The sequence below is a fragment of the Sciurus vulgaris genome (genome assembly GCF_902686455.1).
Source record: "Sciurus vulgaris genome assembly, chromosome: X".
In the NCBI taxonomy this organism is placed as follows: Eukaryota; Metazoa; Chordata; class Mammalia; order Rodentia; family Sciuridae; genus Sciurus; species Sciurus vulgaris.
In genome coordinates, this window is record NC_136471.1 from 93190344 (window position 1) to 93209601 (window position 19258).

At 41.1% G+C, this 19258-nt stretch overlaps 1 protein-coding gene across 1 annotated transcript; it reads left to right on the forward strand.

The window, feature by feature from the left end:
* The first annotated feature begins 4491 nt into the window (after nucleotides 1-4491).
* NUDT11 (nudix hydrolase 11) lies at nucleotides 4492-11802 on the forward strand. The gene is made up of 2 exons (XM_079123852.1): nucleotides 4492-5386; nucleotides 10112-11802. Coding segments are annotated over exons 1-2 (495 nt in total). The 5' UTR covers nucleotides 4492-4892; the 3' UTR covers nucleotides 10113-11802.
* The last annotated feature ends 7456 nt before the right edge of the window (nucleotides 11803-19258 follow it).

The following is a 19258-nucleotide window of genomic DNA, read 5'->3' on the forward strand; positions in this document are numbered from 1 at the left end:
ATTTAAATTCTAGCTCATTTTCAGTACTCTGTGCCATGGTTTTCCTCATTGACCAATGCTGGAACCACTTCCTCTGGATTTGCTTCCCCTTTAAGTACCATGAAAGTCTGTCAGGTATGTCCTGGAAGTCCCTCTCCTGACAGCTGGGTCCACCTGGGAGTACTGTCCAGTTCTGGGATGGTGACTCCCATTGTCTATCCCCAGGTTGTTTCCCCAGGGCTCCTCTCTCTCAGGCCAGGACTCCACTAAAACCAGCCACAGAGGAGATGGCTCCCGCTTCCTTGGCTTTCTCACTGGCAAAGCCCCCAACTTCCCATGAGCATGCTGCTACTGCTCCAGAATATGAGGCCCAGGCTTCTTGGTTTCAGAGCGCATCCTCTCAGCTTGGGTCCAGGGTGTTTAGAATTTACATGAAAGCTACATTCCCTTGGGTGCCTGGGTTTTCCAGGAAGAAACAAAATGTTGAGAGGAGGAAGACTTAACCAAAAGGAATGCCAGGCTTCTGTGTATCTAGGCAACTCCTAACATGACGGACATTTGCATAGTGTATGCCAGAAGGTTACCCAGAGAGTCCATGCATCTGAATCCCAACTCCAACACTTACTGGCTTCTTACTTTCAGCTTTTGCAGCTCATTTATGAATCTATTGAGGGGGATTTTGATACCCACTTTTCAGACTCATTGGCAAATGAAGATTAAGTATGTAAAATTAGGCTGACCATCACTGGCCTAGAGTGATGACAAGATAGCATCTTCTTGTCTGTATCCCTGCATTCCATTCTATCTCACAGGGGAAACTGAAGCTTCAAATGGTTAGGCTCCATGGCAAGGTGACAAGGGCATTCATTGCTGGGAATGGATGGGCACTTTCCACTTATTGTGCCCAACAACACCATGAAAGAAATTTTCTTTCACATAACTCGGTGATCCGGAGCAAATATCTTACCTAAGGGGTAACACTGAACACCATCACAGAAGGCCACAGCAAACCACAGCTTTGAAAGAATACTCCATCTGCCGAGACATGGTGATGTTGTGACAGTGCAGTCTACGGAAACATGGAACCTTGCTTTCATATACAAGCTCCACTCTAAGCCTCAGTGTTCTCTTTTATAAAATGGACACAGTAACTGCCTCCCTCCCTAAGAGTCCATGGGATGACAGTTAAATAACACCACAGGCTTACAGGGCGCTTGTCACACAGATGTAATCAGTAAAGATTAGGTGGCTTAACCTCATCCCTTTCCTCCTGACTCTAGCAAGGTTAAATGCCATCCACTTTAAGCAGAGGTTAGGTTTCTAGGAAATTAATTTCTCTGCTTTTGTTTGAACTTTGATCTCATTACATGGTTAATATTTGTATCAGCTAACTTTTAATGCATGACAAAGCACCCCAAAGATTAGCACTTTACAACAAGAATTACAACAATTATCAAGAATTCTGCAGGTTGATCATTTCAGCTGGGCTCATCTAAGTGATTTTTGCTCTCTCAATCAGGCTTACTTATGCATCTGGGACCTGTCAGCTAAGTGGCCCTGCTGGGGCTGAAGGGTCAGGATGGTCTCATCCATATGTTGGGCAACTGGTTCAGTGTCAGCTGGGTGAATGGGACGAAAGGGCCATAGGGCTCTCATCATCCAGCTAACCGAGGCTGCTTCAGGTTGCTCTCATGGGGTTTCAAGAGCCCAAAGACAGAAAAGCCCTAATGCACAAGCAATTCTCAGCTCTATGTTTACTTCACATTTGCTGTTCACTGCTGGACAAAGCCAGTTCTAAGGTCAAGCCCAGCAACACAGAGCAAGGAGACACAGGCCAGTGTGAACACACGGCACTCATTACCCTAAAAGTCTAGTGCCACAGTGATTCAGAATTACAGTTCAGAAAAACATTTAAAGAATAGACTATTCCCTGTGATGCTGGGCTCCTAAAAATGATTTTTATTCTTAAAGTTATTTAGTTTTATAAATCATGGCCATTCTCGCCCTATTCCTCTCAGAGGTGAACAAACAAAATTATTTTGTGAAATTCTGGAAAAAAAAAACCTACCCTGAAAATTTCCTTGTTGTTGTATCAGATGTGTAAGTTGTGGATCTCCCTATCCAGAATCATGCCATGACTTTGCCACCAGGAGTCCTGCCTGCCTCTCCTTCCATATTCAAATGTTCCTAGTCCTCTCACTTGCCATGGATATGTCCCCAGCAGAGAGATGTTGCATAAGCAGAGTGTTCTGGGGAAGGAATGGAATAAACTAGAAAAGGGCACCTCTGGGGAGAAAGGGAGATGGGACCTGCAATGTGAAGTGGATTGGGACATGGCTGGGGCCTGGGTGGACCACTGCACCCCAGACACCAGCCCAATCTGCTAGCTTTGCTGAGTGCCTCTTGCTTTACTCAGATCATCTTCCACTCCTTACTCCTCACCATAATGTTTAGGATCTCTTGCGATTTTACTTGTGTTTTGGTTGGTGACATTGCCAATTTGAATGTCATCATTTCTCCATGTTATTTTCTACACAATTACTGATATGCCTGAAAGCTCTAGATCTTCAAAAGATCAGCGTTTCATTTTTCTACTTACAGCAATTTGTACATTTTCCCTGAGGCATGTCCTAAGAATATATTCTTGTTGTCAGGAAATCATGATAACTTTGATTTCACCAATATGGACTTTTTCCTGTTTATAATCTCATTACACCACAAAGAACTTTAAAAACTATTTAATAATGTGGGTGATAATAGGCATATTTATGTTCATCCTGATTGTAATGGAATTTTTCTAAGTGTTTAACATCAGGTGTGTAGTTGTGAGATGTGGTAACACTGAGGAATTTAACTTTAAAGCTAGTTTTCAATGACCAGCTTTTGTTTCCCTGAAAAGCTCTTTGATCACCCATCCGTCCTGGACATATCAACAGTAGAAACAGTATCTCCATTTATTGAAGTCATTCTGTTTTCATTTCATCAGGTTCTTCATGTATGACCCAGTCCTTTTATGGGGGTGGGGGGCATACCAGGGATTGAACTCAGGGGCACCCAGCCAATGAGCCACATCCCCAGCCCTTTTTTGTATTTTATTTAGAGACAGGGTCTCACTGAGTTGCTTAGCCCTTTGCTTTTGCTGAGGCTGGCTTTGAACTAGCGATCCCCGTCTCAACCTCCTTAGCCACTGGGATTACAGGTATGCGTCCTCGTGCCTGGGAGACCCAGTCATTTTTGTCAAATCATGCCCTAGACAGTTCAGGCTTTTGTTGTCCTTGGGAAAGGACCATCATCTTCATTAGCAATTCCGGATATACATGGACTGAAGCAGACCCCTAGAAACTTAATGTTTCATAACTGGTTTCCATTTACTTTTCAGAGTCCATGTTCCTCAGAGGAAGGGATGATTTCAAAGAAAAAGTAGGTTTCCATGACCTCCCCTTCACACTTGGCTGATGCCAACAGCCTGTCAGTGAGAGAGACAAAGTTTCCAGTACCACAATATTAGGGAGTATCAGACTTCTCTATAAGACATTCACCTCTAAGAATGGGCCAGGGAAACACTGAGAAGAATCAAAGGGAGGAGGAAGGCTGTACATGGCTAACTCTGGGGCTTTGAGGTGCCAGTTTTCGTCCAAGTGGACAGGATGAGCAAACAGAGGAGAGAGAGCACCAAGTGGGGGTGCTGGAGTCACATGTCAGGCTTTTTTGTAAGTCAAAATGTAAAACGTGGACTTCCATGGAGTGCCCTGCACATCTCTCCCCAAAGCGCTTGCAACAGTTACAGATAAGAAAGCAGGAGAAGCGTGGTGGGGGTGTGCAGATACTTGGGATTTGATACAAGACCACCCGGGTGGTTTTGTAGTTGTTAGGTGCCTGCGATTCAAAGTTCAAAGGGCTGCAACTAGGAGGCAAGGAGTTGACTGAGGAGGAAACTGAGGAAGAGAGAGGTTAGGGACGATGTAAATAGGGGTTTAAGAAATGCTTTAAGCGCGGGGTTGTGCCAAGATGCCTGGCAAGGTGGAGAACCTGTTGAAGAAAGAAAACTGCATGATGTGACTCAGCAAAGACGAGCCTGCCAAGAAGCGCGCTGGTCATCTTGCGGACAGGGGGCTCTTCCCACCAACAGGCAGTGCCTTTCATCCTAGGAGATGAGGATGAGGATGGCGTGGGCCCGCTGGTGTGTACAGACCCGCGTGTGGGTGGGGTGGGGTGGGGTGGGGTGGGGTGGGGTGGGTGAGGAGCACTGTCCAGCGGCGCCACAGCCACAGCCACGCTGGGCAGAAAGACACACGTGGAGCGGTTCCCGGGCCAGGTGCCAATGCGGCGAATCTCGCTGCGTGGGCAGGAGGTTGCCGGCCCCAGAGGTGCGGGGCGCCTGCGCAGTGGGCCTTCAGCGTCGCGCGCTGCGGGAGCCAGGAGACCCCCGCCCCCGCCCCTCGCCCTCCGCCGTGGACGCGCACGCGGACCGGCCCGCGAGCGCGCACGCGAATGCGCCTCACCTCGCTCAACCCCTGCCAGGCTGCTGAGCGACGGAGGGCGGGAGCGGCGCACCGGCGGCGGCGGCGACGCGGTGGGCTGCGTGCGGAGTCGTGGGCTGCCGGTCCGGGGAGGCGGCGGAAGTGGCGCCTCCAATCAGTCGGCGGGTGGGGACCCTCCGCGCGCCCGGCCGGCGGCTGCCCGCCCCGCGGACTGACTGACGCGCCGGCTCGCCCCCGCCCCCGCGCCCGCCCCAGCGCCCGCCTAGTCTTCCCTCGGCCGCACTCGCCGCTCCGGCGACTCTCTCTGGAGCCGGAGCCCGAGCCCGAGCCCATCCCTCTCCCCAGCTCTCGCCCTCGCCCGGCCCTTTCTCTGCACGCCAGCTCCTGGGCTGCTCCGCGGCGGCTCTGGCCACTCTGGCGGCGGCCTCGAGGATGAAGTGCAAGCCGAACCAGACGCGGACCTACGACCCCGAGGGCTTCAAGAAGCGGGCGGCGTGCCTGTGCTTCCGCAGCGAGCGCGAGGACGAAGTGCTGCTGGTGAGCAGCAGCCGCTACCCGGACCGCTGGATCGTGCCCGGCGGGGGCATGGAGCCCGAGGAGGAGCCGGGCGGCGCGGCGGTGCGAGAGGTGTACGAAGAGGCGGGAGTCAAGGGGAAGTTGGGCCGGCTCCTGGGCGTTTTCGAACAGAACCAAGATCGCAAGCACAGGACGTACGTGTATGTACTGACTGTCACCGAGCTGCTGGAAGACTGGGAAGATTCCATTAGCATCGGGCGCAAGCGAGAGTGGTTCAAGATCGAAGATGCCATCAAGGTCCTGCAGTGCCACAAGCCCGTGCACGCCGAGTACCTGGAGAAACTGAAGCTGGGCGGCTCCCCGACCAATGGAAACTCCGTGGCCGCGTCCGCGTCGCAGAGCGATCCCTAGTATGTACCGCTCGCGCCCGGACTTCGGTCGTCGCCTGGCTTCAGATGAGCCCTGCCGGAGGGAGCACCTCTCCTGCCATGTGCGGTCGCACGGGCAGGAGAGAGGCCTCTTTTGTTTCCCTGGCAGACCTCTGAATCACGCTTGCAAACTGTCTCAGTTGCCAGGCACTGTTTTCAGACAATTTGCACGTTTTTCAGACGCTTTGAAAATCGCTTCTTGGCGACACTGTAAAATGTTTCCGTAAGCCAAAGCCGCGAGGGGTTTCCTTTAAAGGTGCCTTAAGTGTTAGCCCTGCTCTGCTCTTGGGGGTGGGTGTGTGCGCGCGCCTTGTGATGTTTTGGTTTGGGCATTTTTTTTTTTTTTTTTTGCACTTCACATGTTCGTGCGTGAGTGTGCGTGCGCATTTTGGATAGCAGGCGTGTGATTTGTTTCCGAGTGGAGGCCTTTCAAGTGCGACCGGCTTGATCGTGTGGGCATCTTCTATTATTTTTTTTCCCCGAAGTTGATTTCGCCTTCACAGCTTCCTTCATCCTTGCCAGCAAGCCCATCCGTGGTGGGAGTTGGATGGGATCGTTTTAAATTTGAAAATTGGGAAAATTTAAAGCTTGTGCCCTTCCTGCAGTCAACAGTAATTTCGGCTTCAAAAATGGGATCTGTTATGCCTCTTTCAGAAATGCCTTTGTCTATTCATATGTAAATCGTTTGATTTTTTTAAAATTCCCCACCTTGTGGTTTTTCACTGCTGACTAGAAAGGACCCTTTCCCATAGAATTTATTAGGTATTGCCATATAGAGTAGATATTTCTGGGGAATTGCTAGCGAAACGCATGTGATGTTCACATCTTATCATGAAAACTACTCCTAGAGTATGATTTAGCCTGCTGGACTTCTATCGCCCAGTACCCCTTTCTGGACACCCTGGAAGAACCGTGATTCTCACAGTATGCATTCGGTTTTGAAAGAAAGTTCTCTGTCTTGTTTGAATTTAGTGATAACCTGGTTAAACTTCCCTAACTGGCAGTAACCTCAGGAATGAAATCTTTTATGGTGATTGCAAACCAATTGAGTTAGTTGTCTCTTTGCTATTCACTGTTACAGATTTTGCAACCTGTTAGACACCTGAACAATTTCTCTTGTAGGCAGAAAATAAGTGTTTTGTTTCACAGGACAACATTTTTGGGTGCTGTATGAGAATGTCTTACTTTTTTTAATTGATAATTGCTTGTAATTAGGAATCCCATCTATAATACATTAGTCGCTCTTTAACTTCCTGTTTCTCCAGACTGTTTTTGAAATTAGTTAGAAGGAAAGCCTACTTTGTGATGAGGGTATTGAGGGTGGAAAGAACACTCCATATCTAACACTTAAGCAATGTAACAACATTCTATGAGTGAATAATGACTATAAAGGAAAAGTAATGATTATGTACAATAATTTGGTACACCTCAAAGTAACGCCTCTTTTTTTTTTTTTTGCTGCTATGCTGGGGATTGAACTCAGAGCCTCAGGGATGTCAGGCAAACACTGTAACACTGAAACACATCCTGCCCTAAGTAACCTGTTTTGTAACAATTATTGCTAAAAATTTAATGGAGTTACCCTTATAAAATTAGTGAATTTTTGATGTGCATAACAGATATAGAACAGTTCATAAGTCTTAACTGTACAGCTTAATGAATTGTTACTTAGTGAATACACGCAGAAACCAGCATCTAGATAAAAAAATTAACATTGCCTTTAACGCAAGGGCCATTGCATTTTTCCTAATCATTATTCTGCTCTTCCAAAGAACAGATCAGGTTTGGAACTATTTGTGTACACCTTTCTGCTGCCCCCTTGTGTACTTTGTGCATTTTACCCTTGCAAGCATTCAATATTTTTCTCTATTTGGTTTGCATTGCAATTTTACACATTAATATTCTTATACACTGATAGAAAGTGTGTGTCATTGCATTTTCTAAAGAAATGTGGTCCCCCTTTTTTGACAAATTTTATTTCACATTTAAATAAAGTACATGACTCAGTTCAGAAAACATTTTCTGCGGTATTGCTACCAAAGGAAAGGATAAACTAAAAAATGGTGACTTTTTAAAACCAACAGTTTTGTTAACTGAAATATATAGTCTGATCAAATATTGATTATTTTTTGTGCTTTTCTCTAACAAAGTGATATATATTGAATATATATTTGAAGCACATTTTTTACAAGTCATATGTTTCCATTTATGTGAAATGTAGCAAAAAAGGTAAATCTGTGGAGACCACAGATTAATGGTTCTCTGGGACTGGTGGTAGAAGTTGAGTGCAGAGAATAAAGGTACTAATTCCAAACAAATTGACTTTTACTGTTTATACAATCTCAAACAGACCTTGTCCCTCCCCCCCCCCCCCACCAATAATCTAGTTATTCAAGATTAAATTCTATATCTCCATCCCACAGCATACTTTCTGGATTCTATTTATTGATTTTTTTTCCGTGTGAAATAGAACCCCTTCTACCTGTAACACTGTCCTAAGAACTTTGGAGGCTAGCATGTATTTGCTATTATTAGAGGAAGCAATGCATCATCTTATTTGGTTTTTGCTTTACAGGTCTAACAAAGGGAAGAATGTATAGCATTGATAACCTGATCCAAGAATTGTTAGCTTATAAATATGTTGTCAGTCTCCCCCTTTTTCTCCTTCCTTCCTTCCTTCCTTCCTTTATATGTACTCACTTTATTTAATCAGAAATGTCTAAAATAAGTAAGACTTTTTAAGGATTGATTGTCAGGATCACTCAAGTAGTTTTTTTTTTTTTTTAATAACATATTCAGTGTAACACAGTCTTTTTTGAATAATTGAAAGCTCAAATGAGTTTCATTTTTTTAAGACTTAAATCAGTAGGTTCAGGCTACAACAGGTGACCAGAGGTAATACATAGAAAATTTCTACCAATTCAGTGCTCAAAAAGTGATGCACAGTTGGGATTTTTTTTCCTTCTAAGAGTGTTACAAGTCACTTAAATATTATTTTTTGTGACTGCAGTAAACATAGGCAGCCAAATTTTATAGCCCAAATTTTATAGTCCCCATTAAGAAAGAAAAAAAAGTCATCTCTACAGATAATTATATTTTGCAGCTAAGGATTAGAAATTTATTTTCTACATTATTTATAAATAGCTTACATTCAACTCAGGTGTAAGGGATTGAACTCAGGGCCTCATGAATGCTAAATATGCACTGTACCATTGAGTAACATTCCCAGCCCCTAGTCAAATGCTTTTGTTTTTACAAATGTATAGAGATAACAGGATAATATAGATATGTAATTTATTAGAAACATAATATTATATACAAATTTTTCAGGAAATTGTGTGTGTATGTGTGTAAAAAATCTGTTGGCCTGGGGTTTTAGCTCAGTGGTGGAGCACTTGCCTAGTAGTGTGAGGTACTAGGTTTGAGCCTCAGCACCACATAAAAATATATTAAAAAAATAAAGGTTGAAAAACCTAAAAAAGATCAGTTGACCACACTTTTAAGAAGTAAACTGAAGGGAGAAAATTTTTCTGAAACAATTCAGTTGTTTCTTTACTTTGCATAGATTAAAGACAACTGATGCAAAAATTTTAATATTTGCATGATTTTACTTGGAAATATCCGTATACAACTGTCAATTTGTTCATAAAATACAAAAATAGCTACATGAATGTGTTTTTATTCTGAACAGAGATTTCACCTCTAGGTTTCCCTTGTTGTGAGGAGCTGCCTGGTACTACCAAAAATAATTTTATCAATATTTTCCTGTAGAAGTCACTATGTTGACTACTAAAATGTGATATTTTTATGATAGCTTGATGCGATAGAAATTACATCAGGACTTGGAAGTCAGAAAGACCTAGTACCAGTTCTTAGTCACTCAAACTTTAGCCAAGTTATCTAATTATCTGGTGCTCAGGTTGTTTTTGAAATCTGTCTTTGGAGAGAATAGATACTTCGTGCACATCTCCAGTGAGAACCCTTTTATGCCTATGTGAAGAAACCCCCTCCTGTGTGATGGTTCTCACAGTTTGTTGGGACTTAATCTAGTTGCAAAGCTAGGTGTCCACAGGTCCACAAACCCTTTAGTGTTTAGGAATATGTCTTAATTCGTTTCCATAAGCCTGGAGTCTAGAACATGGAATTTAGAATTTGTTTGTGCTTGTGGTACTGGGGATTGAACTCTGTGCCTCACACATTCTAGGTTAATAATCCACCTCTTAGCTATATCCCAAAACTAAATTTTGGATTTTGTGTGTCCTTTTCTTTTCTTTTTTTTTTTTTTTGATGTTGGGGATTGAACTCCAGGGGTGTTCTACCAATGAGCTACATCTGTGTCCTTTTTTAAGACAGGATCTCTTTAAGTTGCCCATCCTGTTCTCCAACTTTTGATCTTACTGCCTCAGTCTCCCAAGTTTCTGGGACTATAGGCATGTGCCACTGTGCCTGGCTTTTAAAAAATTTCTAAAATACTCATTCCCCTTTTGCAAAATTTTTGGTACCAGGTTTCCTGACTTTTTTGTGTCATATTGGCCTGTAAGTTCCTCAGCTGCTGATCCAGACTCACATTGCATCTGCATTAGATAATTCTGTGAAAGCTTTCCAAATGCCAAGTGATTGACACACATAATATGCCCTCGCTAAATTTGTCAGTTTGGAGAATTGTTAATATAAGCTTGCTAATTGTATGTTGGTTTCTTTTTCCAGATGAATGGTAAAGATGTTCAGGATTGCTCTGAAAAAATCATTGATGTGATCCTAGTGCTCACTGAAATTGTCAAGTGCAGGTGAGCACTTGAAATGTTCCCAAGGAGACAGCTCATCTGGTATTTCTCCTGCGTCTTGGGACAGACACTCCTTCTGTCTATTCTACTGACTCCTCTTACTCTGGTTGTTGTACTACTGTACGTGAAGAGACTTAATTCAGCACCTATAGCCTTTTGTTGTGCTTTTTTGATGTGTCTGCCTTCTTCATTAGACTATATCTTTGAGAGCAAAGACTATTTTTCCTTACTCTTTTGCATATCCTGCATCTGAGATACTACTTGAAATATGGTTGGCTTCACTGAAGGTCTTTGATTCAAATAATATTTTGTAATCCTTGTGTGGCTAAACATTCCCCTTCCAATCTGGTGCTAGTAGAGTACCTGCGTTCTAGGCACCATGGTGTAGCTTTTGTGTATCAGGTGTTTCAAAAACATTTCAAGACAGTTGTAAGATGTTCAAGGCCAAGAATTGTTAATCATGTTTCTGTATCATACCACACAGTGGCTGGCACGGTTTTATGATTACACCATTGCTTAGGGCAATGTTTTGTAGAATCAGTCCTTCATGTAACAACTTTAGTGTTTTTGTACTGTTGTTAATTTGCTTAACATTTTATTCTGAAAATCACTTGCTATAAAGGTAATTGTAAAAATAAATACAATGCACACAAGATAATATTGTGAATTTTATAAAAATAGATCTTAAAATAATATACAGATAATACATTTAATTTTTTGCAATGCCCTTACCACTTCTTACATGTCATCTTAACATCTCTTTGAGGAAAATCTTTTTTTCTCATCTTGCAGATTCAATATACTCTATTATTTGATGCCAGAGCCAAGAAAGACTCCAGCATAGTCAGTTTCCAAAGTTAATTATGCCATGCAGTTTGCCTAGATTTTTTTTGCCTCTCATTGTTTCAGTTGACCATAGTTTTCATCTTTTCCCCAGTATACTCAGCTAACTCCTCATCCTACCTAGTTTCTACATCCACAGGGTTGAGAGCACCACATTGTTGTCACTTAGAAAAGGCATTTGGGAAAGAGACTTCTGTAATAGGGGAACACAAAATGAAGGATTTTGAAGGGAAGACTTTGGTCAGCCAGTTTCAGAACAACGTTAGGACAGAGAGAGTTTAGAGGAAATAACACGGAGTTTTGCTATGGGGGTGTGTGGCATTAGCACTCTTCCCAAGCTCCTTATAAGGGTTCCAGCATGGTTGTACTATGATGATTTGTTCTATTTTCCTTTTGCATTATTAAACAATTACATTGGAAAAAGCTTGGACTCCGTAATAGTGTTAACATCCTTCCTCATGGTATCAGTGAAGTGTATTGTGTCCCCAGATTTTACAGAATTTGAAATAAAAACACATCTTTCCGATATATTGGTTATTTTAGCTGTGATATGGTACTGTGATTATTTTTTTTAAATGCTTATCTTTTAGAAAAATGTACTAAAATTTATAGATGATATGCTATTGGTATTTGCTTCAATATAATTGGAGGGTGGGGTAGGCAAATGCATAGATGAAACAAGATTGGCTCTGATCATTGTTAAAGCTGTGTGATGGATGCTTGAGAATTCACTATCCTATTCTCTATACTTTTGTATATGTTTGAAATTTTCCATAATAAAAGTTGAAGAAAGAAAAACATTCTTCAGAGTTTACTTATAGGCTACTTCTCTCCCTAGAACTTAAGTATGGAAGGTTGGGGAGGAGACCAAACCCACAGCCCAAAAAGCAAGATTCACTCTTCTTTTCCCCAAACCTACCATTTGTTCCTGAGCCAAATCTGTTGGCAGACTGCTCTTCCCTTAGTGTGAATTTTTCCTTGGAGGTGCTCCCTGAAGTACCCCCAAGTGACAAATGCAAAATATTTTAACACCACCACTATGCCATACATGATAATCAATCTTTAAACCCTAGTGGTGGACATAAGTTGAGATTTACCAATGGTATAACATGCCTTATCCTACAATTTATCTATTTTTAAAAAGACATTGAAAGTTTTTCTCAGATTACAAAATTAATTTGTCTCCAGAAAAGTGTATAATATAAAAACTAAATAAAATTTTACATATATGATGTATATACACATCTTTTTTTTCTTTGCAAACATAAAAATGTGTAACTCATATAAGGATGGTACATGTGAACCCTATCTATCAGAATATTTTTAAAAATCCATGACTTTTTGTTGCTAAACACTTACTACACAGGCACCTTTGCTATTCCTTATAATTTTTTAGGCTAATACTCAGGCCCATTATGGAATTTGTGCTGTTTCTGCCCTATCTGTATAAATGCAGAAAGCATAACAGAAAACTTGGTTCTGAAGTCTAGACCATGTTCTATTCACCAAGTCCTCACACAAGGTAAAAGAAGTATTTTTTTTTTCTTTTGTTTTTGTTTCCCAGTTCACACACATACTTTCTACTCATTCAGCACTGGGGCTGAGGTAAGGCATCAGTTCAGACTTTCTTGCAAAATAACAGTTGCAACATAATTGGCTAAAAGTAGACCTGCTATTACCTATGTATGGAATGTTCCATTTTGTCTAGATCCTCAGCAAGCTACTATGTCCCTGCCCTTCTGTAGCCTCTGACCCCTCTGAGTAGTGTTTCCCAACAAGTAAACAAGGACATCACCACTCTGCACTCAGGGAAGGGAATCCTGCTCTCCCCCTTCTATTTTTTTTTTTTAATGCAATACTGGATTCAAACCTAGGACCTCATGCATCCCTTCTATATTTTTATCCCCAAAGGTGCCCTCATCCCTAATTTCCTGTAGTACATGAGATACCAGGCCATAACTTTTAATGAGATTTTACTAAAGATAACCAGATTATGTGAGGGAAATGTAACCATAGACATAGTTTACAACTACTGCACAATATATACTAGAAGGATCCGATCCTTTTTAGGCTCCATCCCTAGATTTTTTTCCCTGAAGAAGTTGACTTCAAATGGCTTAGGATAGTTCCTCCACCTCAACAATGCTCACTATAAAAACTAGTCTTCATTTTCAATTCAAATTGTGAACACGTCCTTTGAAGAAGGGAAAGCAGCTCCCTGAACCCAATCTCCACATAGCACTTGAAGTATCTTATATTCTCAGAATCAAAGATGTAAACATGAAGTCAATGAAATGAATTAAAGGGCTAAAACAGTGGGTGGGGGACAGAAATCCAGTTTCATCTTCCTCCAACTTGCATGCTCTTTAGATGAAGATGAAAAACAACGAGATTGACAATATCTGCAGTGAACTCAGTGCTGCTCCTCTTTCTGGGATGGTAAACAACATGGGGAACTGAAAAGGCCATCATGGTCCAAGAAGAATGATTAAACCCTGTGTTCTGTGTAATTCTACATAGGAATGTGAAGAAGTTTAACAGTACCTCTGGGAATTTAAACTTCTTTGGGGCCAGTGCTTAGGGGATAGAAGCATCAGGGTAGGGTTCATAAGAATTTTTTTTTTTTTCTTATTGCCTACTCAAATGTAAACATCATCTCTTGGTGTTAAAAAGACAAGATAGAAAACCTCGAAATCATTAACAGGTGGTTCCAACAACGGCATCTTGCCCCCTAGTGGACATTTGAGAATTAGCTCCTGACGTTTAATTTTTTAAAAAAATGGTTTAACATGTAATAATTGTACCTATTACAATGATGAATGATACAACATTCAGAATGATATTTCAACACATGCATATAGCATGTACTGATTAAATCAGGGTACTTAGCATTCTTCTATAAATTATTCTATCTCAAAGTCAGATTGGATAGGTAGGGAAGATTCCATTATTCAAAATTCATATAAGAAAACTGAGGTTTAGCAAGGTTAACTAAGATGATTCAGAACACACAATAAGGGACACATCTGGAATTAGAGACAAGGTATGTAGAGTGCTGTGGACATTCTACTATGAAACAAATTTCAGCTGTTCTTACCACAAAAACGTTTTAGAATTGATAACTGTGATCCAAGAGATGTGTTAATTTAATTCTACAGAGTAACTGTTTTACTGTCGCAGTGTATCTTATAACATCATGTTGTATAGCTCAAATATACACAATAAAGTTTACTTTTTAAAAGAGTGCAAAATAATACTGATGTATTATAGAACAAGGAAACCTTTCCCAGGAACACCCTGCTGTCCAAGACTATTTAAAATTACCTTTTTCTGATAGTAGAAAGAATTGGAAATAACTTTTCTATGTTCATATATGAATACATGACCAGTGTTAATTCCACATCATGTGCAACCACAAGAATATGAAGTTATACTCCAGGTATGTATGATATGTCAAAATTCACTCTACTCTCATGTGTAATTAAAAGGAAAAATAAAGAATTAGGAAAAAGAATTCTGCTATCTCTAGGGATACACAGATTGAGCAAATCAGACATGGCACCTGTCTTCAGGGAGCTATCAATGTACAGGGGAGACATAATAAAATTAGAAATTCCAACAAAATGTACTAAGCTATTTTTTATAGTAGTGAGGATTCATTCAGTCCTGCCAGCTCAGCAAGGGCAGCTAACCTAATTTGACACCTGTGAGGGCAGGGGAGAAGGTTCTGAGGAATGCCATGTAGTTTGGTAGCTGAGGAATAGACAGGACTCAGCCAGAAAAAGTAGCATAAGGGTATTTTGGAGGGAAGAACAGGTATGGTTTTTGGGAAGCCAGATAAAGTATACTGCATTTAGGAACAGGAAATTCATTCATTTTGTCTAGTACATACCCTATGGGTATAAAAAAGAAGGAATCTAAAAATGGAGGTGATGATGTATGACAAAAACAGATTATAGAGCTCTGATGTGAGTTGTTCAGGAATTTGAGGAGGAGAGACAGGATATGTAAATTTTAAGAGTGAAAAATTATTTGAAATGGGGCCAAGAGGAGACTGTGGTAATATTCCAGTTGAGAAATAATGGTGATTTGAACTAGGGTGTTGACCATGTAAATAGAATTGGCCATAGTTAAGTGATATATAGGTGTACAGGGCATGAGTTCATTAATTGGATGTGGAAGGTGAGAGACATGGATATAATTTGATATATTTGAAGATATCTGGTTGGAACCACTGGGTTGATTATGCCATGCCCTTATATGGAATATATTACAGGAAAAATATAAGTTATGCAGGCCTGAGAAGATGAGGTTAGCTTTATAAATTGTAGTTTTGGGTCTCCAAGAGCCATTAACTTGGAGATTTCCAAAAATCCAGAATGTAGTCCATATGTAGATATGAAGCCTAGGAAATGAGAATAAACTGGAGATGTAGGTTTTGGAACTATCAGTGGATGTTCAGTGAGTGAAGACGTGGAGTGAAGAGAAGGTAATCTGGAGGTCAGCAAAGGGAGGAACTACCTTAGAGAAAAACCACTCAAAGGAGAAACCAAGCCAACTTAAAAACCAAAAATAAGCCAAATGACTGGGAATACAAATCATTTCTCAATAATAACCCTGAACGTTAATGGCCTAAACTCATCAATCAAAACACATAGACTGGCAGAATGGATTAAAAAGAAAGACCCAACAATATGCTGCCTGCAAGAGACTCATCTCATAGAAAAAGACATCCACAGACTAAAGGTGAAAGGATGGGAAAAAACCTACCTCGCACATGGACTCAGTAAAAAAGCGGGGGTTTCCATCCTTATATCAGATAAAGTGGACTTCAAGCCAAAGTTAGTCAGAAGGGATAAAGAAGGACATTTCATACTGCCTAAGGGAACCATAAGTCAGGAAGACATAAAGATAGTAAATATTTATGCCTCAAACAATGGTGAATCCCTGTACATCAAACGAATCCTTCTCAAGTTCAAGAATCACATAGACCACAACACAATAATTGTGGGCAACTTTAACACACTGCTGTCACCACTAGATATATCTTCCAAACAAAAACCAACCAAAGAAACCATAGAACTCAATAACACAATCAATAACCTAGACTTAATATACATATATAGAACATTCCATCCATCAACGAGCAGATACACTTTCTTCTCAGCTGCACATGGAACCTTCTCGAAAATAGACCATGTGTTATGCCACAAAGCAGCCCTTAGGAAATGCAAAAAAATAGAGATACTGCCTTGTGTTCTATCAGATCATAATGGACTGAGAATGGAAATCAATGACAAAATAAAAAAGGGAAATTACTCCAACACTTGGAGACTAAATAATATGCTATTGAATGAAACATGGATAACAAAAAACATCAGGGAGGAGATTAAAAAATTCTTAGAGGTCAATGAGAACGATGATACAACGTATCAAAATCTCTGGGACACTATGAAAGCGGTACTAGGAGGAAAATTCATTGCATGGAGCGCATTCCAGAAAAGAATGAAAAGTCAACAACTAAATGACCTAATATTACAGCTCAAAACCCTAGAAAAAGAAGAACAGAATAACAGCAAAAGTAGTATAAGACAGGAAATAATTAAAATCAGAGCTGAAATCAATGAAATTGAAACAAAAGAAACTATTCAAAAAATTGACAAAACAAAAAGTTGGTTCTTTGAGAAAGTAAACAAAATAGACAAACCCTTAGCCACACTAACAAAGAGGAGAGAGAAGACTCAAATTACTAAAATACATGATGCAAAAGGAAATAGCATGACAGACACCACTGAGATACAGAACATAATGAGAAGCTACTTTGAAAATCTGTATTCCAACAAAATAGAAACTACTGAAGACATTGACAAATTTCTAGAAACATATGCTCCTTCCAAACTGAACCAGGAGGACATACACAATTTAAACAGATCAATATCAAGCAATGAAATAGAAGAAGCCATTAAAAATCTACCATCCTCCACGGGGCAATCCAAGATGGCAGACTAGAGGGTGACTGCATCTCCAGTCGCTCCAGAACCCAGGATTCAAGAAGGGGAGGCACTGAGAGACTTGGACTAAAATAGAGCCTCGGGGTGAGTCTCCCCCACCCGGTGAAGCGGTGAAGCACTGCCTGGGCGGCAGGCCCGGATTTGGGAGGCTTATTAGAGTAAGGCAGAGCAGCAAGAGTCCTCCCTAGGCGGCCCTGCCCACTCTGGCAGTGGGCTCCTCCCACAGGGTCAGATTCTCCAGCATCTCAGAGCAGGCCCCCCAGTGAGAGCCTTTCTGCACAGAACCAAGCTTCAAGTCCCTGAACCAGGGCGGCGAGTTCCTGCCCACAGTTGGCTTCAGGGACCAGGACAGGGCAGCCAGGGACTTCCCCAAGCAGCCCGCAGTCTGGCCCCCTCTGGTGGGAAGCGCCTTTCCAGGCTAGCTTCTCGGAGCAGATCCCCCAGTGAGAGCCTTTCCACACAGAGCCAGCTCCAAGTCCTGGAACCAGTACAGGCCTAGGGGCACTTTTCCTTGGAAACACTGCATTATCAAGTTACTCCAAGATTTCAGGCTACTGAAGGCAGGAAGGTGATACACTGGAAATCTACAGGGACACTATAAGCCAATAGAGGAAATCTGCAATATCACAAAGTCCCACTGACATCTGACCAATATGAGAAAACAAGGGAAGAAAATGTCCCAAACAAACCTAGATACTTTATCAATAAAACCCAATGACAGCACAGCAGAAGAAATGTCAGAAAGGGAGTTCAGAATGTACATAATTAAAACAATCAGGGAAGCAAACGAGGAGATGAAAGAGCAAATGCAGGCATTGAAGGAGGAGATGAAAGAGCAAATGCAGGCATTAAATGATCGCACCAATCAACAGTTAAAAGAGCAAATACGGGAAGCAAGAGATCATTTCAATAAAGAGTTAGAGATACTGAAAAAAAAAAAAACAAACAGAAATCCTTGAAATGAAGGAAACAATAAACCAAGTTAAAAATCCCATAGAAAGCAAAACCAATAGGATAAAACACCTGGAAGACAGAACCTCAGATACTGAAGACAAAATATTTAATCTTGAAAACAAACTTGACGAAACCGAAAAGATGGTAAGAAATCATGAACAGAATCTACAAGAATTATGGGATATCATGAAAAGGCCAAATTTAAGAATTATTGGGATTGAGAAAGGCTTAGAGAAACAAACCAAAGGAATGAACAATCTATTCAATGAAATAATATCAGAAAATTTCCCAAATCTGAAGAATGAAATGGAAAACCAAGTACAAGAGGCTTATAGGACTCCAAATATACAAAATTACAACAGACCCACACCAAGGCATATTATTATGAAAATACCCAACATACAAAATAAAGACAGAATTTTAAAGGCCTCGAAGAAAAGAATCAAATTACATTCAGGGGGAAACCAATAAGAATATCAGCAGATTTTTCAATCCAGACCCTAAAAGCTACAAGAGCCTGGAACAACATTTACCAAGCCCTGAAAGAAAATGGATGCCAACCAAGAATCTTATACCCAGGAAAACTTACTTTCAGATTTGACAATGAAAAAAGATCCTTCCATGATAAACAAAAGCTAAAGGAGTTTACAAAAAGAAAGCTGGCATTGCAGAACATTCTCAGCAAAATATTCCATGAGGAAGAGATGAAAAACAACGATGCAAATCAGCAACAGGAGGAACTAGCCTAAAGGAATCTCCAAATAAAGGGGAAACCAAATCATGTCAAAAAACAAAAATGAGTCAAATGACTGGGAATACAAATCATATCACAATAATAACCCTGAATGTTAATGGACTGAACTCATCAATCAAAACATACACTGGCAGAATGGATTAAAAAGAAAAATCCAACAATTTGCTGCCTGCAAGAGACTCATCTCATAGAAAGAGATACCCATAGACTAAAGGTGAAAGGATGGGAAAAAACATACCATGCATATGGACACAGCAAAAAAGCTGGAGTCTCCATCCTCATTTCAGATAATGTGGACTTCAAGCCAAAACTAGTCAGAAGGGATAAAGGACATTACATACTGCTTAAGGGAAGCATAAATCAGCAAGACATAACAATCATAAACATCTATGCCCCGAACATTGGCTCATTTATGTACGTCAAACAAATCCTTCTCGATTTCAGAAATCAGAAAGACCACAACACAATAATACTAGGCAATTTTAACACACCTCTCTCACCACTGGAT

What these genes read in the sequence shown, in the direction of transcription:
- NUDT11 (XM_079123852.1), top strand. Translation starts at nt 4,893, where the DNA reads ATGAAGTGCAAGCCGAACCAGACGCGGACCTACGACCCCGAGGGCTTC.